The 20,732-nt window shown below is 34.1% G+C and overlaps 1 protein-coding gene across 1 annotated transcript in view; it reads left to right on the forward strand.

Moving 5' to 3' along the window:
• The first annotated feature begins 973 nt into the window (after positions 1 to 973).
• Positions 974 to 20,732, forward strand: part of LOC121862132 (G-protein coupled receptor 143-like) — a 29,992-nt gene continuing 10,233 nt past the window's right edge. The window contains exons 1-9 of the mRNA XM_042360153.1: positions 974 to 1,097; positions 3,037 to 3,262; positions 4,074 to 4,188; positions 4,714 to 4,811; positions 5,493 to 5,671; positions 6,519 to 6,671; positions 7,386 to 7,554; positions 8,018 to 8,188; positions 9,518 to 9,674. Of these exons, the coding sequence (XP_042216087.1) occupies positions 3,116 to 3,262; positions 4,074 to 4,188; positions 4,714 to 4,811; positions 5,493 to 5,671; positions 6,519 to 6,671; positions 7,386 to 7,554; positions 8,018 to 8,188; positions 9,518 to 9,674 (1,189 nt within the window). The 5' untranslated portion in view covers positions 974 to 1,097; positions 3,037 to 3,115. The remainder of the gene's footprint in view (positions 1,098 to 3,036; positions 3,263 to 4,073; positions 4,189 to 4,713; positions 4,812 to 5,492; positions 5,672 to 6,518; positions 6,672 to 7,385; positions 7,555 to 8,017; positions 8,189 to 9,517; positions 9,675 to 20,732) is intronic.

Here is a 20,732-nt window from a genome sequence, read left to right on the forward strand (position 1 = left end):
CTCGAATGTAAAATACAAAAATTGCAGCAGGCCACTTTTCATATATAGTTATTAAACAATATAAACATCTACTTCGATTTTCGTGTTTCTTAGGACATAGTTTCTTAAGCATTTATTTATAATGACAAATTATCTTTCAGCCCACCGAAGCTAATGCCAAGCTTTAGAGATATCTCTAGACGTTGGGTAGTAGCATATGAGCACTATTTGCTATACTTAGCAAATTACAAGTGGCAGGATGTCAATAATTGGTTCATGTTTCATATTTTGTCAGTGATAACATCATCATGGCTTATGTTTGATCATAGAGGGTAACAAAACTTCGTTAGCATTGAAACAAAATAGGAGTATTAATTTTCCTTATTAACTTTAAGATGGTGTTATTGATAAATTACTTTCACTTTCTTCTGGAATATTTATAAACATACTGAAGGTAAAGAAAACAACTGACACTCATTAGTTAGCGAGTGTAGAAACCCTTATTTACATCTACAATCTTTGGGGGTTTAAATTTATTTGGTCATCAGCTTCTAGGATCTAAGAGGAATAACATTATACCACGTAATTAATATCTGCCCTCAATAAATAATATGTATACTAGCTTAGCATAAGAAAAATAACATGTTTTTGTGGTGCATATCAATATTAAACAGTAATTTCTCTATTTTCCTGGATAATAAGCCTTTAACAAAATCATTATAGCACATACTGTATGTTATTATAAGCTTGGCTGTTGGTTCATACATTATTAGTTTGAGAAAAGAAAAATCAGAGTTCCATTTCTTATAATTTTTTTTAATTATTGATGAACTAGTGTAATTAATGATATAGTTACGCGCTTAAAGACCTTTGTTGTCGAAGTGCAGTAATAATACAGTATAAGTATTAAAAACACCCAATGTTGTCTTACAATTAACGCAAGGAATATTGAATTAGCGGAGGGTGTTGGCAGAGTTGGCAACACTGTGAAGGACACGTGATGTAAACAATAGTAAATCCTCGTTGCGTCAAGGTGTCATCTGGGCACCAAGTTGACAGCTCATATTGAGTGTTGGTGAAGTACGATATTATATACGAAGAAATTACTGTTTTTGTAGGTGAGTGGTCATGGTTCAAAATGGTAAAAGGCAACAGTGTTATATATGCTGCAGGTCTTCGTTACAGAAAAGAGAAATTGAGTTGTAGTGAATATTTATGTTACAGTATTTAGTGCGGTGATGTTAGTGCTTCAGTGTATCTTAATGAATTTTCCATCGCCTAGCAGAAAGAATAACTGTGTTTTTTTACACTTGATGTACGCCTCAACCAGTAACTTAATGACATTTCACCATGGAAGGTAAATGCCTTCCTGCCCTGTGAAAAGGCCTAAAAATGCGGTCCGACTAATTACCCAAATGTACCCAATTATAGCCGGAATGAAGTCAAATAATGGTCCTACATGAATAAATCGGACTGCTAATCACTTCTCGACGAGTGTTTGGTGTCAGAAAGTCACAAAAAAATTGGAAAACTTACTTTAATCTGAGTTAATAGATCGCGTGCATGTACCGACGGAGCGAGGAATTATCCAAATGTACCCAACTGCAGCTTCAATTATATAATGGACAAGGGCAGCTTTACCAACTGACATCCAACACCATATTGTCTTCTCGTTCATCATGTGTACAATATACAGCAGATTTGAAGAAAAAAAAATCTTGTAAACATATTTTGGTTAGGTTAGGTTAGGTTAGGTTAGGTTAGGTTAGGTTAGGTTAGGTTAGGTTAGGTTAGGTTAGGTTAGGTTAGGTTAGGTAAGGTAAGGTTAGGTAAGTTAGTGAGTTAAGTTTACTTTATGTACCATTAATTATACAGTGTGGCTTTGTCTGATACTTTATGAATGTTACAGTTGTCATAAGTTGCCAAGAGGAACAGTCATTGAGTTGTCTTTCATAAAATGAAACTAAATTACCTGCCCTAACCTAAAATACTGTACTACGGTTATATTGTATTTTTGTATTAAAAATAAGGAGATAATTAATGCCAAGACATAATGGTACGACAAAGCTGACAGACATGGCAAGTTGATTTTTTAGTCCTCTCTGATGATAAAAGATATAAAAAATCACAAGTGATTTACATTATTTTTCTAGCTACAGTTTTATAAACATGAGAAGTGTTCATTACACTAAAGAAACATCAACATACAGTACTGATGTTTAGCATCAATGGGGCATCATTATTTTCCTCCCAAGGATAAATACACATTCAACAGGGGCATTAGAGATGATATCAATATCTACATTTTATCCTATGACGATGATTTGGGGAGGGTGTAGAGCAGTCATGTTAGTGTGTATGTGTCTTTTAGAAATTTTTTGTATGACTTCTCTGTTGATGCTAATACGTGTGTTGTAGAAGTGTGAAAATTGTTTTGTATGTTTGTTAAGATGAAAACGTGCTTTCCCAAATTTTACACTGATTGAATATAACACTCAGAAGTTACCATATGTCCATTCAAGAATGAAATATTGTCAGAATGATAAAGGGTTTTTCTTGTTATTTTAATTGAATAGCTAAATAATTTACGAAGGAAGAAAGGGACTATGTCTTCACCTCATACTGTTTTCAGTGTGGTGTGAGGTGACTGCCATAATTACTTATTCTTATAATACAGTACAGTATATAAAATAAATATTTAATTATAGGCATATCAGTACTTAGTACTGTAGTGTAATTACGTATAAAAAATGTTGTTACTAAGCGTATGAAGACTTAAGAGTATAATGAATCAGGAAATCATGTTTAGCAGGTGGCTTTGTTGGTAAGAGGCTTATACATGTACAAGTCATGCTCATGCAGGTCATGTGCCGGAGACAGTGATTCAGGTCTTACCAGCATGGCTGGAGTCTGAGTGAGCCAGTAGTGTGGTGTGGGAGTGAGGTTGTTGGGTGTTGTTAAACAAGAGGTAGAATTGATCATAATACTTTGTCATACTGTTACATATATTCATCTTCCTTCTTTGTAGAGTGTATAATGGTGCTCTTATATCTACAGGAAAGTGATGCATCTGACCATCAGGAAAACTGAGTAACCTTTCTGGACAACAACTGCTACACCAGTACGGCTCCCAGCCATGGCCAGTCCAACAATTGAGTCACTTTGTTGCGTGTCCACCAATAACGCTTTCAGCAAAGATTTCCTCGCAGATTTTCAGTCAGTGCCATATAATGCTGTGTCCATTGTGGCATCTGTGCTTGGCATAACAGGAGCAATCTATCAGGTAAATTATTGTTGTTTTTGGAATTTAACTGTGAATATTAGAGTAATAATGCAAGTATACTGTACAGTACAGTATATCTTCTGTAAATTAAAAAGGAATATCTTGTGATCTTATAATTATTCTATAAATTGATACTGTACATTTAACTGTATTTTCTGTATAATTCTTTATATGTCCCTGTCTGAAAAGTTGGGGGCACATACAGTACATTATACAGTAATCTCTGTCCAACCTCGGGGGTTGGTGGTTATGTTTTAGAATTATCCTCTGGTTGGCAGTGGCTGGATTTAATAGGAAATAATGGGTTTGGAGAAGTGACACCTAAAAGAGGTGTCATACTGTACTTAAAGTCCTATGGCAGTACAGTACTTAAGGTGATAGTGCACTAAGTGCAGTGTCACCCTTATTGTATCTTCCCTGCCAGTCAAGGTTGATATTTTAATATTCTATGTCATATTAGTTTACAATTTACAGCCTTTCTATATGTACTGTATATTACATTACAGTATTATATATTTTATTTTGTGTTTCATGAGATATTGGAATTGGACAAGATTTATATATTTTCCCCACTTTTATAACTCCAGAACCTAAAAACAGATTTTCCGTTAACATTAATTTTTCCTCCGTTACTGCAAACTTCTAGAAGTTGAGCTTTTGTATCTCAAGGAATACCTGGCCATATTTCAGGCACATGTGAACCCCAGCATGAGGTTCAAAAAGAAACAAGTTGACCCTATAAATTAAATAAACATACTATAAAACGCCATAAAATATGTGGAAGATATTTACTGTTCGTTGCTTCTCACAGGTGCTTCCACGGACAAGTGTCTCTAGAAATTCTAGTGCAGGTCGTGGATTCTACAAGACAAGAGGTCGCCTCATCATCAGGTGGCTGGCTTTAGCAGATCTGATGGCATCCTTAGGTATAGTGATATGTATATTAAACCTTTTGGTCCCCTGTTGTGTCATACAGTTGAGAAAAAATTTGAGTTTTTGAATTTTGCCACAGACAGCAGCTAGTTTATTGTGCACCCCCATACTCATCCTGTGAGTGGTAGTGCAAAAAGGATTACAGAGACCACAAAGAGTGTCTATCAGATCCCAGTGATAATGATACAGTATTATGGTGGCATTAAGTGTTTGGAAGGAGGTTGTTGATGAGAGAAGGAAGGGAGAGTCACTGAAAACAAATGTAGTTTTAGTGTGGAGGAAATGTTTTGGGGGAATATGAATAAAATAAATTTGTTTGAGAAGACCAAGCATTAAATAAAAGGTTATTAATTAAATAAATTGTGGATGAGAGGCACTGGTATGAGAAAGGTTATTATTAAATATAAATGTATAGAAAGTATAAGGATCAAGTACCCATGATTATATATTTAATAAGAAAGAGGAATTAGTGTTTATGTGGACATTATTACACGACTCTTCATTGTTTTCTCTTTCAGGCATCCTCATCCGCTCAGCTTCTTGGCTTGCTGATAACACATTTGGTTCAAAGCCAGATGATGGCCTGACTGGCCAGTTCGTATGTATTATAACCTCCGTAAGTTTTAGCAGTTGTTTATGTTATTCTACAACATTTGTTATTGGATTAAAAAGATCTTAAGTTACGTTTCAGAAAAAACAACAGATTGCTTCACTCTATTTTGTGTGGGGCTGATACCTGTAATTGGTTAAGTTGAACTCTTAACAAATAGAGTACAATATACAGTAGTGTTGCAATTTATTTAAAAAAATATCTGCACCACATTACAATCTTTTTATACCTCCAATATTTTAGTGGGAGGCATTGTACACTTGGATTGATGGGTTATTTATCTGTTCATTCATTCATAACACCAGTGATCTCATATAATTTCTTCAGTCAGTGATCCACTTGATGTAATATTGAATTGATGTAATATTGAATTTGTAGACATTTCTCATGGTTCCTCAGACCTAATAGATATACTGTACAGGTATGGTCTTGCATTTACACCTTGCATCATAACATTGTGTCAATTCTACACCCGGCTATGTGCACTGGCCACTCACACATACTGAAGAGATTTATATTGAAAAAAGATACAAATAATTCTAGTCTTCACTTTATTTTATTTCTTAAGGATACAGTATTACAGTATCTGAAATTTTTGGTTTATGATAATTTAGTAAAGGAATGTAGCATGTTTATTATAAGTCTTGAGAAAGTAGTTGTAATTCCTCATGGCACTGTTTCCTCCAGGGAATGATTCATTACTTCTACACTGCCACTTACTGTTGGACCTTCTTGTACGCACTCGACGTTAAGTTAGTAATGCAGGACAAACGGATAAGTCATCGTGTCTATCACCTTGTGTCTTGGATTGTGCCTGTTGTCTTGTGTCTAACTGGCCTTCTCATCCTTTATCTTCCTGACCTAAAGTAAGTTTCCTCAACCTATGAAATTATCAGAGACTGTGTCCCATATTTGTCATATTTATCTTGGTAATTTCTGTAGAATCTCAAAACAGAAATGTCTAGATATTTCTGCATATGCATCTATGCTGCCACCCATTTTTGTTATGCTGTTCACCACTCAGTTATCAGGCTTTATCCTCTGTTCTTTTGTTTGTCATTTGTAGCTACTGTACATCTGTATTTACCGTCCTGTGTGTATGTAGCACAAGCTGGGTATACCATCTTAATGTGCAGTAAAACATTCTAAGCATAATTTGTGTTTTGCCCTGCATATTTATAGTCTTGCTGTAATACAAACAATGTTGTAGCTGCACAAGTAACTTCTTAAACCTCTCCCATCCCTCTAGCCCCAAAACACCCTCTTTAACCCCCATAACCCACTCCTACACTGACCCCCGTGATCCCCCGGACCGCCTCTCCCCTTCACTTATGAATGCTTCATATTCACGAGTTGATTGATACACTCGGGGTTCATACCTCACGGAAAGGGTGTCCCGACAACGCTGACTGTCACAGTTAGAAAAGTCCCCAACTGTACACATTTAACATTCTATAGAAATATAGCCAGACAATAGTTTAATTATTATATTTCCAAGAAATATCTCTGGTTATGAATTACCATACCCGATTGTCTTTAAATCTGAAGTGATTTTGTCTTGCCATCATATGACTTGCTGTATTGTTTTGAGATGGTGATGATGATAATGATGATGGTGCCCATGAGTGGCTGGGAATAATTTTTTTGTGCATCATTATTTACATGTCTTTATTATAATTAAACACTGTCTATTAATTTGTTTTCTTTTTCCAGCTGTCACAGTAAGGCCGTCAACCCATATATTCGGTTCCTTCCCAACTACCTCAGCTCATTCATCCCCATTGTGGTTGTTATGATTGGCAACCCAGTGTTATATTGCTTAGCTTTTTCCAGAGTGGAAAAGCAAATTATGTCGGCAAGAGGCAGGTTAGTTTATAAATTTGTGTTTTTGGTGAGAGGTATCTGTTAGAATGATAAAATGACAACAACAAGAGGAAGTGTAAACATTAGCCATCCTGTTGAATAGTAGGAACTACCATAGATCTGAAGTAGGTAGACTGATAAGATGGCTTTGTACATAAGAGAGAGAAACTAATTGAATAGGGGAAAATGTTCTGTGACTAGGAACCAAAGATTGAGAACAAAAAACTTGGCATGTGTAAGAAGTCTTTGTAAAGAATCCATTTTAACATGCACTGTACATATATTTTGCAATAATTCCTGTTAAACAGGTCTGATAGTGTTCTGTTTTTTATTTGAATTCCACTTTTTCTCCTCCAGTCTTTTGGGATGAAGATGGTCATGTACCCCCAGGGTTTTCCATGTTTCCTTTTTACTCTTGTCTCTCTTGTTTGTATAATCAATAACCACTTACATATACAGTACAGTACAGTATAAATTTTCATATTAAACTACCGTATAGTACAATGATATTTAATAAGAAAAACTTTATATATGAAAATTTTGAGGAATATAGTCTTAATGTATAGATACTGTACTGTAATGCGTGTTAAGTTAATTTTCACATCATTGTTTTATTTGGGTTTTTGTGGGGAGGAGGAATTTTGTATACTTTTCATCATATTCGGGAATAAGTTTTAAAAATCTTTCCTCATTTATTTATTATTTTTTTATCAACAGATATACTCAGTCAGAGCGACGAGTGGTTGACGGGCTGCTGAAGAAGTTCTCACTCATCAATGTTGTATTTTATCTCTGCTGGTTACCAAACATTATAAATGGTATTGTGTTATGGACAACGTGGGATGATCTTCCCAAAACCTTCGTTCTAATCATTTGGTACCTAATGGTAAGTTGGAAGTACAGTAGAGTAATAGGAATTCTTACAGCACTTAGTCATTTTATACAGTCATTTTTACCATATTTTAACCATGCCAGTTTGGGATTCAAGTTTGTAATAACCTCACCCACCAAGAGGGAGTGGTAGGCAAGAGATTGTACCAAGGCCATGTGCTCACTGTTTTAGTGTGTTTTATAATAGTGACTAATTGATGGAGGACATCTGTAAAGGTTGGCCAGAACCATCTACGAACTATCGTTGTCTTATACAATTCTGTAATATTAACTGCCATAGTTGGAGAGCATCCTATTGTCTGTGTATAGGTAACCTTAAACCACTTACAAGTTGTCACGTCTAATAGTATGATAACAATCCTCTACTAGGGGACGTCCTCTCTTTTATAAAGGCAGTCGTAAAACATCAACAAGCTGTATTATTTTCTAATAATAGAACAACACCTCTCTTATTAAAGGCAATCCTGAACCCACTACAAGCCGTCTTCAACTGTGTGGTGTACCGCAGCTGGGACTCTGACAGCACCATACCAAAGCCCGGAGTGGTAATACGGAAACTGTGGCGGAAAAAGTCTTCACAACAGCTGGAAGACACCGCCACCAATATAGATGACAGTGCAGATGATCAGGTGAGTTGTGTTAGCCACTTGAAGTGTGAAATATGCACATGAGAGAGAGAATGGTAATAAGAGTGAGGTATTTTTAGTTTTTATGGAAAATGGATTATGTTAAATGAAATTTCACCAAATGAACACTTTTTCATGAACACATATCACTCATTAAGAGGGACCTTATTGTGTATGTACATACCTGTATGTAACTGTTGTGATTCATACATATATCAGTCAAAGAGAAAATCAGTAACAGGTCCCCTTAAATTAAAATTTGTATACCCCTCAGCTACTAGGTTTGTGTTTATCTATTTTGCATTTTATTTTGTACGGTGACTGTACAATTTTGGTAATAGGTGATTCACTAAAGGTTCGTACGGTGATCCCACCAATTTATGCTCCTTTATAATTTTCATTATTCTACTAAAAGATATTTTGGTTGTTCAAAATGTTTATTTAGATATCAGCATGTAATCTAAAAGTAATACCCTTTACTGTATTATGCCTTATTTTAAAGAAATTTGTTATAATAAAAACAGCTGTAAATAAGATGTTCCACTCACAGTAAAATGGTTATCCACCTAGGAACACTTTATGTGAAGTTTGAGTATGTAATCTTCACCACTGTCATACTTGGAACTAGAGTAATGGCTGGTCACTGCACTGTGGCTTCACTCATGATTCTGTTGCTTGCAGATATTATGTCCTGTTAGATACACTAGGAGTAACAAGTAAGATATGTTTGTATTATCTTCAGTGTTCATGGGCAATCTAAACACTTAGTATCTTTTTCTATTTATTATAAAAAAAAATGTCACGGTCTGCTGGGTTTATGTACGGATTAACTAACACAAGATGATGTAGAGTATAGTAGGCTCAAGGTTAAAACTGTCAGTCACATGTTTAGATGGTGTGCTGGCTATTCTTAGTCTGGCTATCTCACCGGTGAGTTAAATGCTCTTACTCTCTCGGTTTTACTGGGGTGTGAAGGTGATCTGCCAACATGACAGGAAATACTGATTCAAAGCTATGAATTCCCATGTAGAACTTAACAGGATATGACGATATATGGATCTGTGCTCCTGTGTTGGTGAATCTGGGTAGTGTGTTGTATATAAACACAATACTGTATGTAAATAGCCAGAATTTATATAAGTACTATTTGTCTAAATGTAGACAAAGACAATTAAATTTTTTTTATTATTATTATTATTATTGTGCAAGTACTTCATCCTATCTGATGAAATACTTAATATTGACCTTAGAATATGTCCAAATACCCATTTCCACCACTGGTGCCCCCCCCCCCCCTTACTGAGATCCTGGCTATGTTTTTTGTCAATGCAGCTACAAGATGGAGACGAATCTGCCGGGGAAGGATCTCTTGCCGCCGCCATGCAAGTATCACACGAACGCACGCCTCTCCTCTCCACTCACCCTAATGGCTCTAAGAATGAAAAATCTCAAGAAAGAATCACTCCAACCCATACCCTCAAGAAATACAGTTAGTAGCATCATTACAGAACTGTTTTAGTTATCCTCTTCCGTTAAGGTCGCTATCACACGAGTTCCATTAGACTTCATATCTCCTTGTCTCATAACAGAACAACACAGTACAGTCACTAAGACCAAGGTTGAATCTCATACACATCTTACCAGGTATTTACTATTCACGAATAAATTGGGTATGGTGTATTAATAAGGAAATGATTAGTAATGAACTGTAATTCATTTAAGGTTGTTTGTAAAGGGATATAATTTATGATCAGCTCCATGGTGTTGTAGACTGAATTATTTTCTTCTTTAGGATGACCTCATGTAGAATTGATAAGATATCAACATACAGTCATAAAAAGAATTTAAGAATTTTATTGTACATTACAACGTATGTTTTGGACAAATTTTTAATATAGAGATGTACACAGTATGAAAATAAGTTCTGTTAGCTATAATCCCTTTACACTGTTTATTGTTTATTGTAATTTCCATCCTAATAACAATCGAGAAAACAACTGTTAAAGCTGCCTAAGAACCAGTGTAGAGTGTATGTATGATGACAAGTTTTAGGACTGCAGGTGTTGACCATTATACGATGGGGTTAAGGACTGAAAAGGCATCGTAAGGTGATCGATTGTATATATATTGATATCAATAACCAATGAGGATGGGCAGAGCCTCTCACGCATTCTGAGTGGGTTGCATGTGTTATGTCATTCCAAGATTACATTATCATATCTCAGAATATTGTGTTACTGCACATCACTTTTTCATAACAGTGACAAGGCAGGAAAAGCATTGAGGCAGCAGCCATTGTAAATCTAATCTTAGCCGTCACATGAGGGTAGTTGGTGTTAATTTTTTATCGTAAAACTGGTCGATCATTTATCAATCAATCGTGTAACAGTCAACACCTGTACTTGTAGACATTGATGGATAATTCTCTGTAAAGGTGAAAAAAATATTAACAGCTCTTAATAGTTCCACTGGCTGTTTTTCATAGTTCAGGAGGTAATTCTATGGATACTTTTTAGGTGAGAACACTGAGAAAAGAAAATAATTTAAGCATATAAGAATAAGAAATTAGAAATAAGAGTAAAAGGCCTAGAAATAGAATAAAAAGGAATGTAAGAATGATAAGATTATATATTAAAATAGATAATCAGTACTCGGTGGAAAGAGCTGAAACCAGCATACCAATCTGAAAATTTTGAATACTCAGTAGTTTGTATCTTACATTTATTATGCATGTAGCTGAGAATTTGACTCAGTCTTTAGGTAACAATGTATACAGTATAAAATAGAACAAGTGATGATTTGATTTTTGTGTGTGTGATTAACTTTGTTACGTCTGAAGCTCATACTACAGTACAGTAGTCCCATGTCTACATATTCACTGAATCCTAGTCTGATATATAAGATCCTATTAACTTCAACATGTTTTGTTCCGAAGGAGAGTTGTATCTCTTGAGTTTTAGAAAATATTATTCTGATTTTATCATTGTTGGCAGTTCATTTTTTGGGTCATAGGAGTAAGAATGTTGCTGTTGTCTGCTTCTACGTCAATCTAACGTTACATGCTGGTAGCTTAACTAGACAATGGGAAGAGCATCGGTAATAACACATGGAGTATACTGTCTTAAGGGAGTTTAATCTGTGATGGAATGTTAACAGTGGATTCATTCAGATATATTTTCAATGTCTTCCTCACTCCACCAAACTAGTGTTGAAGTACACATTTGTTTACCATTTTATATGATTGTTTTCTGCTGCTATGTCCTTCATAGATTTATAATGTTTGGTAGTTACTGTATGTTTCTTGGCTCGTTAGTACAGTATAATTTCTTTAACTTTGCTTTTCTAAGCAGCTAGATCCCTTCTATTGCATTGTACATACAGTATAATTTGTTCTCATTTTATCAAGGCCTTTCTTACTGCAGTACAAGAATATAATACAGCAATACATAAACTTTGTGTGTGTGTGTGTGTATGTAAAAATGCTGATCTTGGTAAATACAGCCAATCAGAAAAGTTAATCTTTTCTTAATAAATATATAAATAAAATATTTATTGGCTGCATTAGTATGTCATATGCCTGTCTCTCTTGACTAATGAATTGATAATAATTTTCCAAGGAATAATTTGTTCCCCCCTTTTTTAATCTCTACATTACAAACGGGCTTTGGCTTAAGTAACTCCGCCACATGCATGCTATTTTTCTCAGCCCTCAGGCACTATCCCAACACACCCAGTGAGCAATTAAATACTGTAATTTTATTTTGATGTGAATAAGTTTTCTCAAATATATAAACCATTCACTTGCTGTTTGTTATAGTGTATGAAGTCAGTCACCAGTGCCTGACTTAGAGAGCAGAGTGAACCATACAAACATGCCTGATGGTGTTTGCTAAAGAAAATATTTTGCCACTTCATATATTTTTCTGGGAATTGACATGAGAAATAGATAGTTGTGTTTAAATATATAAATATGAAATTCAGTTAAGGATTAAGGGGTATAAAGTTTATAAAATGGTAGATGTAATTGGTGAAGGCTATATATTACTTGTTAAGATTTGTAATTTTGAAAATGAAAATCCTACTAAAATTGTTTAGAATTACTGTACTAGTATTTTGGGATAGGGCGACTACTGGGTAGAAATAAGATGCAGTGAAAAGATAGTTGATGGTAACTGTTGTTATTAAAGTCTGTAGACTTTGTTGGTAGTTTTACGGAGTGGAGGCACAGTATCTCAAAAATGTATCTGCCAGGATGGGTCCAATGATTTCTGAAATGCTGCAACTTGTGATGTTCCGGGTGGGTTGGTATGCTGGCTCTGTGGTATACTCATCCTACTACACTTGATAACTGAACTTCATATTAATTCCCCCGAAATATGAATACACATTGCATTACTTATGTTAAACTATATACCAAAATAAATGCATGTCCCAATCCATGGTCTCATAAAGTTTCACAGTGTGGACAGATACTTTCCTGAGATACTGTACTGTACTAGTAAATCACATTGACTATCAACAAGTGTTATCAAATCAAAACTATGTTTATTTAGTTTGTTGTTAATTTTTTTTTTTTTTTAAATTATCATTTTTCCCTTACATGATTACTATCTGTTTGGGTGGTTGGTCTGTTTTTTGTTATATTGTAGTTTGCTATGAACTTTATTGTCTAGCATTAGTACAGGGTGTCCATTCATTAATTGATGTTTTTAAAAGGTTAGGGCAATTTTATTCAATTATGACTATATATTGAACAAAATTGACTTTATAGTGATCTATAAAGAGACAAAGCTTTACTGTTATATTGTAAGGGTGTTAGAGTTACCAGATGTTGTAGCTGATTCATGAAATACAGTACTACTGTACAGTAATTTAATGTATTCTTCAAGTTAACAGAAACAACTCTCTGATACTAGTTATAATAATGTCTGTTATAATATATTAAAGTTCATATATCACTTGTCTATTCTTACAGAGAAGCTTATATCATAACTAGTCATTAGAGGTGATTAGAATGTAAACATGTTGCCTTGGAAGAATAGGTTCAACTAATGGATTTTAGTACTGTATTTCTAAAAAGCTTTGCTACTCTGAGGAATGTTTTTAGAAATTTACAAAGTTGCATAATTCTCCCCATAAATGAACCTAACATTGGCTTAAAGGAAATAGGCTGGACAGTGCAAATTAGGGAGGGAAGAGAAACAGAAAAGAAAAACACATTACAGTATTTCTTATTCTAGAGCTGCACATTAATATACTGTAGTAATCAAAGAAACAATATTTTACAAATTTTTCAAGAATGTGAGATCATTATTACACGTGTCAATTAGTATTACAGGACACACACTCAAAACTGGTGTATCATGGTTGCTGCTTCTCAATCAGTTGTTTATTTATTTGAGGAGATGTTACCTATAATTTGCCCTCATCAGTTCTCGGGTGGGTTTTCTTTGCCTCCATCTATGAGGGTTTTTTTTTTTTTTTTTTTTTACCCCTTGGTGGTAAATTTACCCCTAGGTTAAGAACCCCTGATCTAGCCATTATACATAGATTTTAACTAATTAATCCCACCAAACTCTTGGTCTAGCTACTTTAGTACAGTACTGTATGTAGATTGTAACTAATAATATCTACTCCTTATATGACTTTTAACTTTGGAAAATCTTACCTTACTCTGAAATCCTTCTTTTATATGGATTTTAACTTTAAAAAATCCTGCCTAACATTAGTCATGGTGTAGGAATTGTGAGTAATAAATCCTGACCTAACTTCTGTCTTAGTCATGACATAAGGATGATGAACTTTCACTCACTAACAAAATACTGTATTGCTTTAGCATTTGGATTTTAATTAATTTAATGCTACTTAGTCTAACCACCCTATCCTAACCTAGTTACTAAAATTCTGTCTTCATATATGGTTTATTACTAATAAAACTTAACCTAACCTAACTTCTAAGATTCACTTTTGATATTCAGTAATTATGAACTTTAACTTAATCTAAAATCTTATAAGTGAAAATGGGTCATGGCATATGGGTTTAAAAGCTGAAAACTCTTAGTTCTTAATCATTTATCACAGGTGGATGTTAATTTTCTTAACCTATTATTTCACCCAATACTTATGAATTTAAATTTTTCTCCTTTGTGTTTTGTAAATTGGTGAATTAAATTTTTGTCTGGGTGAATGAAGCAATTAGTAGTGTCAAGTAAAGTTCTCTGGTTAAGGTGTTCTTAATATAATACAATTTTGGTGGTATTTTGGGGATGTTCTTTTTGTGTTTTAATTTAATCAAGCGGTTAGGTTATTTTATTTTATTTTTTTAGGTTACATTAGGTGCATTACTTTTACTTTTATCCTCTTCGCCACTGATCGGCTTGTTAGCCGCTTGGGCGATTGGTCACGTCTCTTTTCATTTATATTCTTCACCAAAAGATCGGCTCGCTAGCCGCCCGGGCGATCAGTCACGTCTCTGTCATGCACTGTTGGCAAATACTGGGCATGCACCGGCTCCTGAATGTACTTGAACCCGCTCCAGTGTTGGTCAAGTCTTCTCTTGAAAGAGCTCACACTCGGTGCCGTCACAACATTCTCTGGTAGATTGTTCCAAGAGTTTACAACCCTCACTCCGAAAAAGTTTGCCCTCATGGTTTTCTGGACTTGCGGCTTCATCAATCTTGAGCTGTGACCCCTTGTGGGGCGAGCGTCCGCCAGCTCCAAGTAAGGACACGACACTCAACTGAGTAGTGCCCCCTGAGATGCTTCTACACCTCAACTAGGTCCCCCCTTAAACCTTCTTCTTCTTCCTCTCATCAAAACACTATCCCTTCTTATTCTTATTCTTCCTCTTCCTCTCATCAAAACGAAAAGGAAAGATTGAAAGCTAGAGGGAAGGAACAAAATTCGAAGGGGTGGTTTTTTTTCGCCCTTGTCCCCAACCCTTCCCCCTGAAGCCTAGTTTCCTTATATTACTTTCGGATGCCACCATTTTGGCGAGTTTCAGGAATGTATGTAATTAAATCTTTAATTACAGTAATAATCTAATAAGATTTTAATGCCATAATCTATTTTATATTTACAAATTAAACCAATGATAATATAAAATAAAATTTCACAGGAAACTAGTGAAATTATTAAATGTAATTGTTTTATGGGATAAAATATAATAGTTACCCCCCTTTGAGTTCTGTCATGAAATATAATAGTTACCCCTTTGAAGTTTTCTAGGATGAAATATAATAGTTACCCCTTAAACCTTCTTCTTCCTCTCATCAAAACACTATCCCTTCTTATTCTTCTTCTTCTTCTTCCTCTCATCAAAACGAAAAGGAAAGATTGAAAGCTAGAGGGAAGGAACAAAATTCGAAGGGGTGATTTTTTTTGGGCCGCCACTCCCCAACCCTGCCCCCTGAAGCCTAGCTTACTTATATTACTTTAGGATGCCACCATTTTGGCGAGCTACATGAATTTTTGTAATTATATCATTAATTACAGTAATAATCAAATAACACTTTAATGCCATATTATATTTTATATTTACAAATTAATGCAATGTTCTTATAAAAGATACGTTCACAGAAACTAGTGAAATTATTAAATATAATTCTTTTATGGGATAAAATATAATAGTTAACCCCCCCCCTTTGAGTTCTGTCATAAAATATAATAGTTACCCCTTCTTAGTTTTCTATGATGAAATATAATAGTTACCCCTTAAACCTTCTTCTTCTTCCTCTCATCAAAACACTATCCCTTCTTATTCTTCTTCTTCCTCTCATCAAAACGAAAAGGAAAGATTGAAAGCTAGAGGGAAGGAACAAAATTCGAAGGGGTGATTTTTTTTGGGCCGCCACTCCCCAACCCTGCCCCCTGAAGCCTAGCTTACTTATATTACTTTAGGATGCCACCATTTTGGCGAGCTACATGAATTTTTGTAATTATATCATTAATTACAGTAATAATCAAATAACACTTTAATGCCATATTATATTTTATATTTACAAATTAATGCAATGTTCTTATAAAAGATACGTTCACAGAAACTAGTGAAATTATTAAATATAATTCTTTTATGGGATAAAATATAATAGTTACCCCCCCCCCTTTGAGTTCTGTCATAAAATATAATAGTTACCCCTTCTTAGTTTTCTATGATGAAATATAATAGTTACCCCTTAAACCTTCTTCTTCTTCCTCTCATCAAAACACTATCCCTTCTTATTCTTCTTCTTCTTCTTCCTCTCATCAAAACGAAAAGGAAAGATTGAAAGCTAGAGGGAAGGAACAAAATTCGAAGGGGTGATTTTTTTTGGGCCGCCACTCCCCAACCCTGCCCCCTGAAGCCTAGCTTACTTATATTACTTTAGGATGCCACCATTTTGGCGAGCTACATGAATTTTTGTAATTATATCATTAATTACAGTAATAATCAAATAACACTTTAATGCCATATTATATTTTATATTTACAAATTAATGCAATGTTCTTATAAAAGATACGTTCACAGAAACTAGTGAAATTATTAAATATAATTCTTTTATGGGATAAAATATAATAGTTACCCCCCCCCCTTTGAGTTCTGTCATAAAATATAATAGTTACCCCTTCTTAGTTTTCTATGATGAAATATAATAGTTACCCCTTAAACCTTCTTCTTCTTCCTCTCATCAAAACACTATCCCTTCTTATTCTTCTTCTTCTTCCTCTCATCAAAACGAAAAGGAAAGATTGAAAGCTAGAGGGAAGGAACAAAATTCGAAGGGGTGATTTTTTTTGGGCCGCCACTCCCCAACCCTGCCCCCTGAAGCCTAGCTTACTTATATTACTTTAGGATGCCACCATTTTGGCGAGCTACATGAATTTTTGTAATTATATCATTAATTACAGTAATAATCAAATAACACTTTAATGCCATATTCTATTTTATATTTACAAATTAATGCAATGTTCTTATAAAAGATACGTTCACAGAAACTAGTGAAATTATTAAATATAATTGTTTTATGGGATAAAATATAATAGTTACCCCCCCTTTGAGTTCTGTCATGAAATATAATAGTTACCCCTTCTTAGTTTTCTAGGTTGAAATATAATAGTTACCCCTTAAACCTTCTTCTTCTTCCTCTCATCAAAACACTATCCCTTCTTATTCTTCTTCTTCCTCTCATCAAAACGAAAAGGAAAGATTGAAAGCTAGAGGGAAGGAACAAAATTCGAAGGGGTGATTTTTTTTGGGCCGCCACTCCCCAACCCTGCCCCCTGAAGCCTAGCTTACTTATATTACTTTAGGATGCCACCATTTTGGCGAGCTACATGAATTTTTGTAATTATATCATTAATTACAGTAATAATCAAATAACACTTTAATGCCATATTATATTTTATATTTACAAATTAATGCAATGTTCTTATAAAAGATACGTTCACAGAAACTAGTGAAATTATTAAATATAATTCTTTTATGGGATAAAATATAATAGTTACCCCCCCCCTTTGAGTTCTGTCATAAAATATAATAGTTACCCCTTCTTTTCTTTCTGTGATAGTAATAAAGCATTCCTAAAACCTTCCTCTCATCAAACCTCATTCTTTCTCTTCTTCCTCTCATCAAAACCTTTTTTTATTCTTTCTTATTCTTCTTCTTCCTCTATCAAAACGAAAAGAAAGATTGAAAGCTAGAGGGAAGGAACAAAAAATCTAAGGTGATTTTTTTGGGCCGCCACTCCCTCTAACCCTGCCCCTGGAAGTTTAGCTTTACTTATACATTTAGGATGCCACCATTTTTAAGGAGCTACATGAATTTTGTAATTATATCATTGATCATAGTAATAATCAACAACACTCTTTAATGCCATATTATATTTTATATTTACAAATTAATGCAATGTTTTATAAAAGACATTGCCTTACAGAAACTAGTGTGAAATTATTAAATATAATTCTTTTATGGATAAATATACACATTCTCTTTGAGTTCTTCTTGTCATAAAATATAATATTAATTCTTCTTAGTTTTCTATGATGAAATATAAGAAGCAATTCTTAAAACCTTTCTTCTTCTTCCCTCCTCATCAAAAACACTATCCTTCTTATTCTTCTTCCTATCAAAACGAAAAGGAAAGATTGAAAGTCAGAGGAAGGAACAAATTGGCAAGTGATTTTTGGGGCCGCCACTCCCCAACCTCCCGCCCCTGGAAGCCTAGCTTACTTATATTATTTTTAGGATGCTACCATTTTAGTGAGCTTTACATGAATTTTGTAATTATATCATTAATTACAGTAATAATCAAATAACACTTTAATGCCATATTATATTTTATATTTACAAATTAATGCAATGTTCTTATAAAAGATACGTTCACAGAAACTAGTGAAAATTATTAAATATAATTTTTATGGGATAAAATATAATAGTTACCCCCTTTGAGTTCTGGCTTTTCAAATATAAGAAGCTACTCCTTCTTAGTTTTCTATGATGAAATATAATAGTTACCCCTTAAACCTTCTTCTTTCTTTCCCTTCATCAGGCAAACATCTATCCCCTTCTCTTTATTCTTCTTTCCTCTCATCAAACGAAAGGAAAGATTGAAAGCTAGAGGGAAGGAACAAAATCTGAAGGGTGATTTTTTAATGCCACTCCCCAACCCCTGCCCCCCTGAAGCCTAACTTCTATTTATATTATTTTTAGGATGCCAACATTTTGGCGAGCTACATGAATTTTGTAATTATATCAATAATTACAGTAATAATCAAATAATACTTTAATGCCATTATATTTTATATTTACAAATTAATGCAATGTTCTTATAAAAGATATCGCTCACAGAAACTTAGTGAAATTATTAAATATAATTTTTTATGGACATAAAATATATTAGGGTTACCCTCCCCAAGTTGAGTTCTGTCATAAATATATTAGCTACCCCTTCTTAGCTTTCAGATGAAATATATTGTTACTCCTAAACCTTTCCTCTCATCAAACTCATTATCTTCTTCTTCCTCTCTATATCAAACCTTCTTATTCTTCTTCTTCCTCTCATCAAAACGAAAAGGAAAGATTGAAAGCTAGAGGGAAGGAACAAAATTCGAAGGGGTGATTTTTTTTGGGCCGCCACTCCCCAACCCTGCCCCCTGAAGCCTAGCTTACTTATATTACTTTAGGATGCCACCATTTTGGCGAGCTACATGAATTTTTGTAATTATATCATTAATTACAGTAATAATCAAATAACACTTTAATGCCATATTATATTTTATATTTACAAGTTAATGCAATGTTCTTATAAAAGATACGTTCACAGAAACTAGTGAAATTATTAAATATAATTCTTTTATGGGATAAAATATAATAGTTACCCCCTTTGAGTTCTGTCATAAAATATAATAGTTAATAGCTTTCTGTGATGAAATATAATAGTTACCCCTAAAATGAAACCTTATTCTTCTTCTTCCTCTCATCAAAACCTTTTTATTCTTTTTCTTATTCTTCTTCTTCCTCTCATCAAAACGAAAAGGAAAGATTGAAAGCTAGAGGGAAGGAACAAAATTCGAAGGGGTGATTTTTTTTGGGCCGCCACTCCCCAACCCTGCCCCCTGAAGCCTAGCTTACTTATATTACTTTAGGATGCCACCATTTTGGCGAGCTACATGAATTTTTGTAATTATATCATTAATTACAGTAATAATCAAATAACACTTTAATGCCATATTATATTTTATATTTACAAGTTAATGCAATGTTCTTATAAAAGATACGTTCACAGAAACTAGTGAAATTATTAAATATAATTCTTTTATGGGATAAAATATAATAGTTACCCCCCCCCCTTTGAGTTCTGTCATAAAATATAATAGTTACCCCTTCTTAGCTTTCTGTGATGAAATATAATAGTTACCCCTAAAACCTTCCTCTCATCAAAACCTTATTCTTCTTCTTCCTCTCATCAAAACCTTTTTATTCTTTTTCTTATTCTTCTTCCTCTCATCAAAACGAAAAGGAAAGATTGAAAGCTAGAGGGAAGGAACAAAATTCGAAGGGGTGATTTTTTTTGGGCCGCCACTCCCCAACCCTGCCCCCTGAAGCCTAGCTTACTTATATTACTTTAGGATTCCACCATTTTGGCGAGCTACATGAATTTTTGTAATTATATCATTAATTACAGTAATAATCAAATAACACTTTAATGCCATATTATATTTTATATTTACAAGTTAATGCAATGTTCTTATAAAAGATACGTTCACAGAAACTAGTGAAATTATTAAATATAATTCTTTTATGGGATAAAATATAATAGTTACCCCCCCCCCTTTGAGTTCTGTCATAAAATATAATAGTTACCCCTTCTTAGCTTTCTGTGATGAAATATAATAGTTACCCCTAAAACCTTCCTCTCATCAAAACCTTATTCTTCTTCTTCCTCTCATCAAAACCTTTTTATTCTTTTTCTTATTCTTCTTCTTCCTCTCATCAAAACGAAAAGGAAAGATTGAAAGCTAGAGGGAAGGAACAAAATTCGAAGGGGTGATTTTTTTTGGGCCGCCACTC

Source organism: Homarus americanus, unplaced genomic scaffold (assembly GCF_018991925.1).
Source record: "Homarus americanus isolate GMGI-L3 unplaced genomic scaffold, GMGI_Hamer_2.0 scaffold25013, whole genome shotgun sequence".
NCBI classification, from domain to species: Eukaryota; Metazoa; Arthropoda; class Malacostraca; order Decapoda; family Nephropidae; genus Homarus; species Homarus americanus.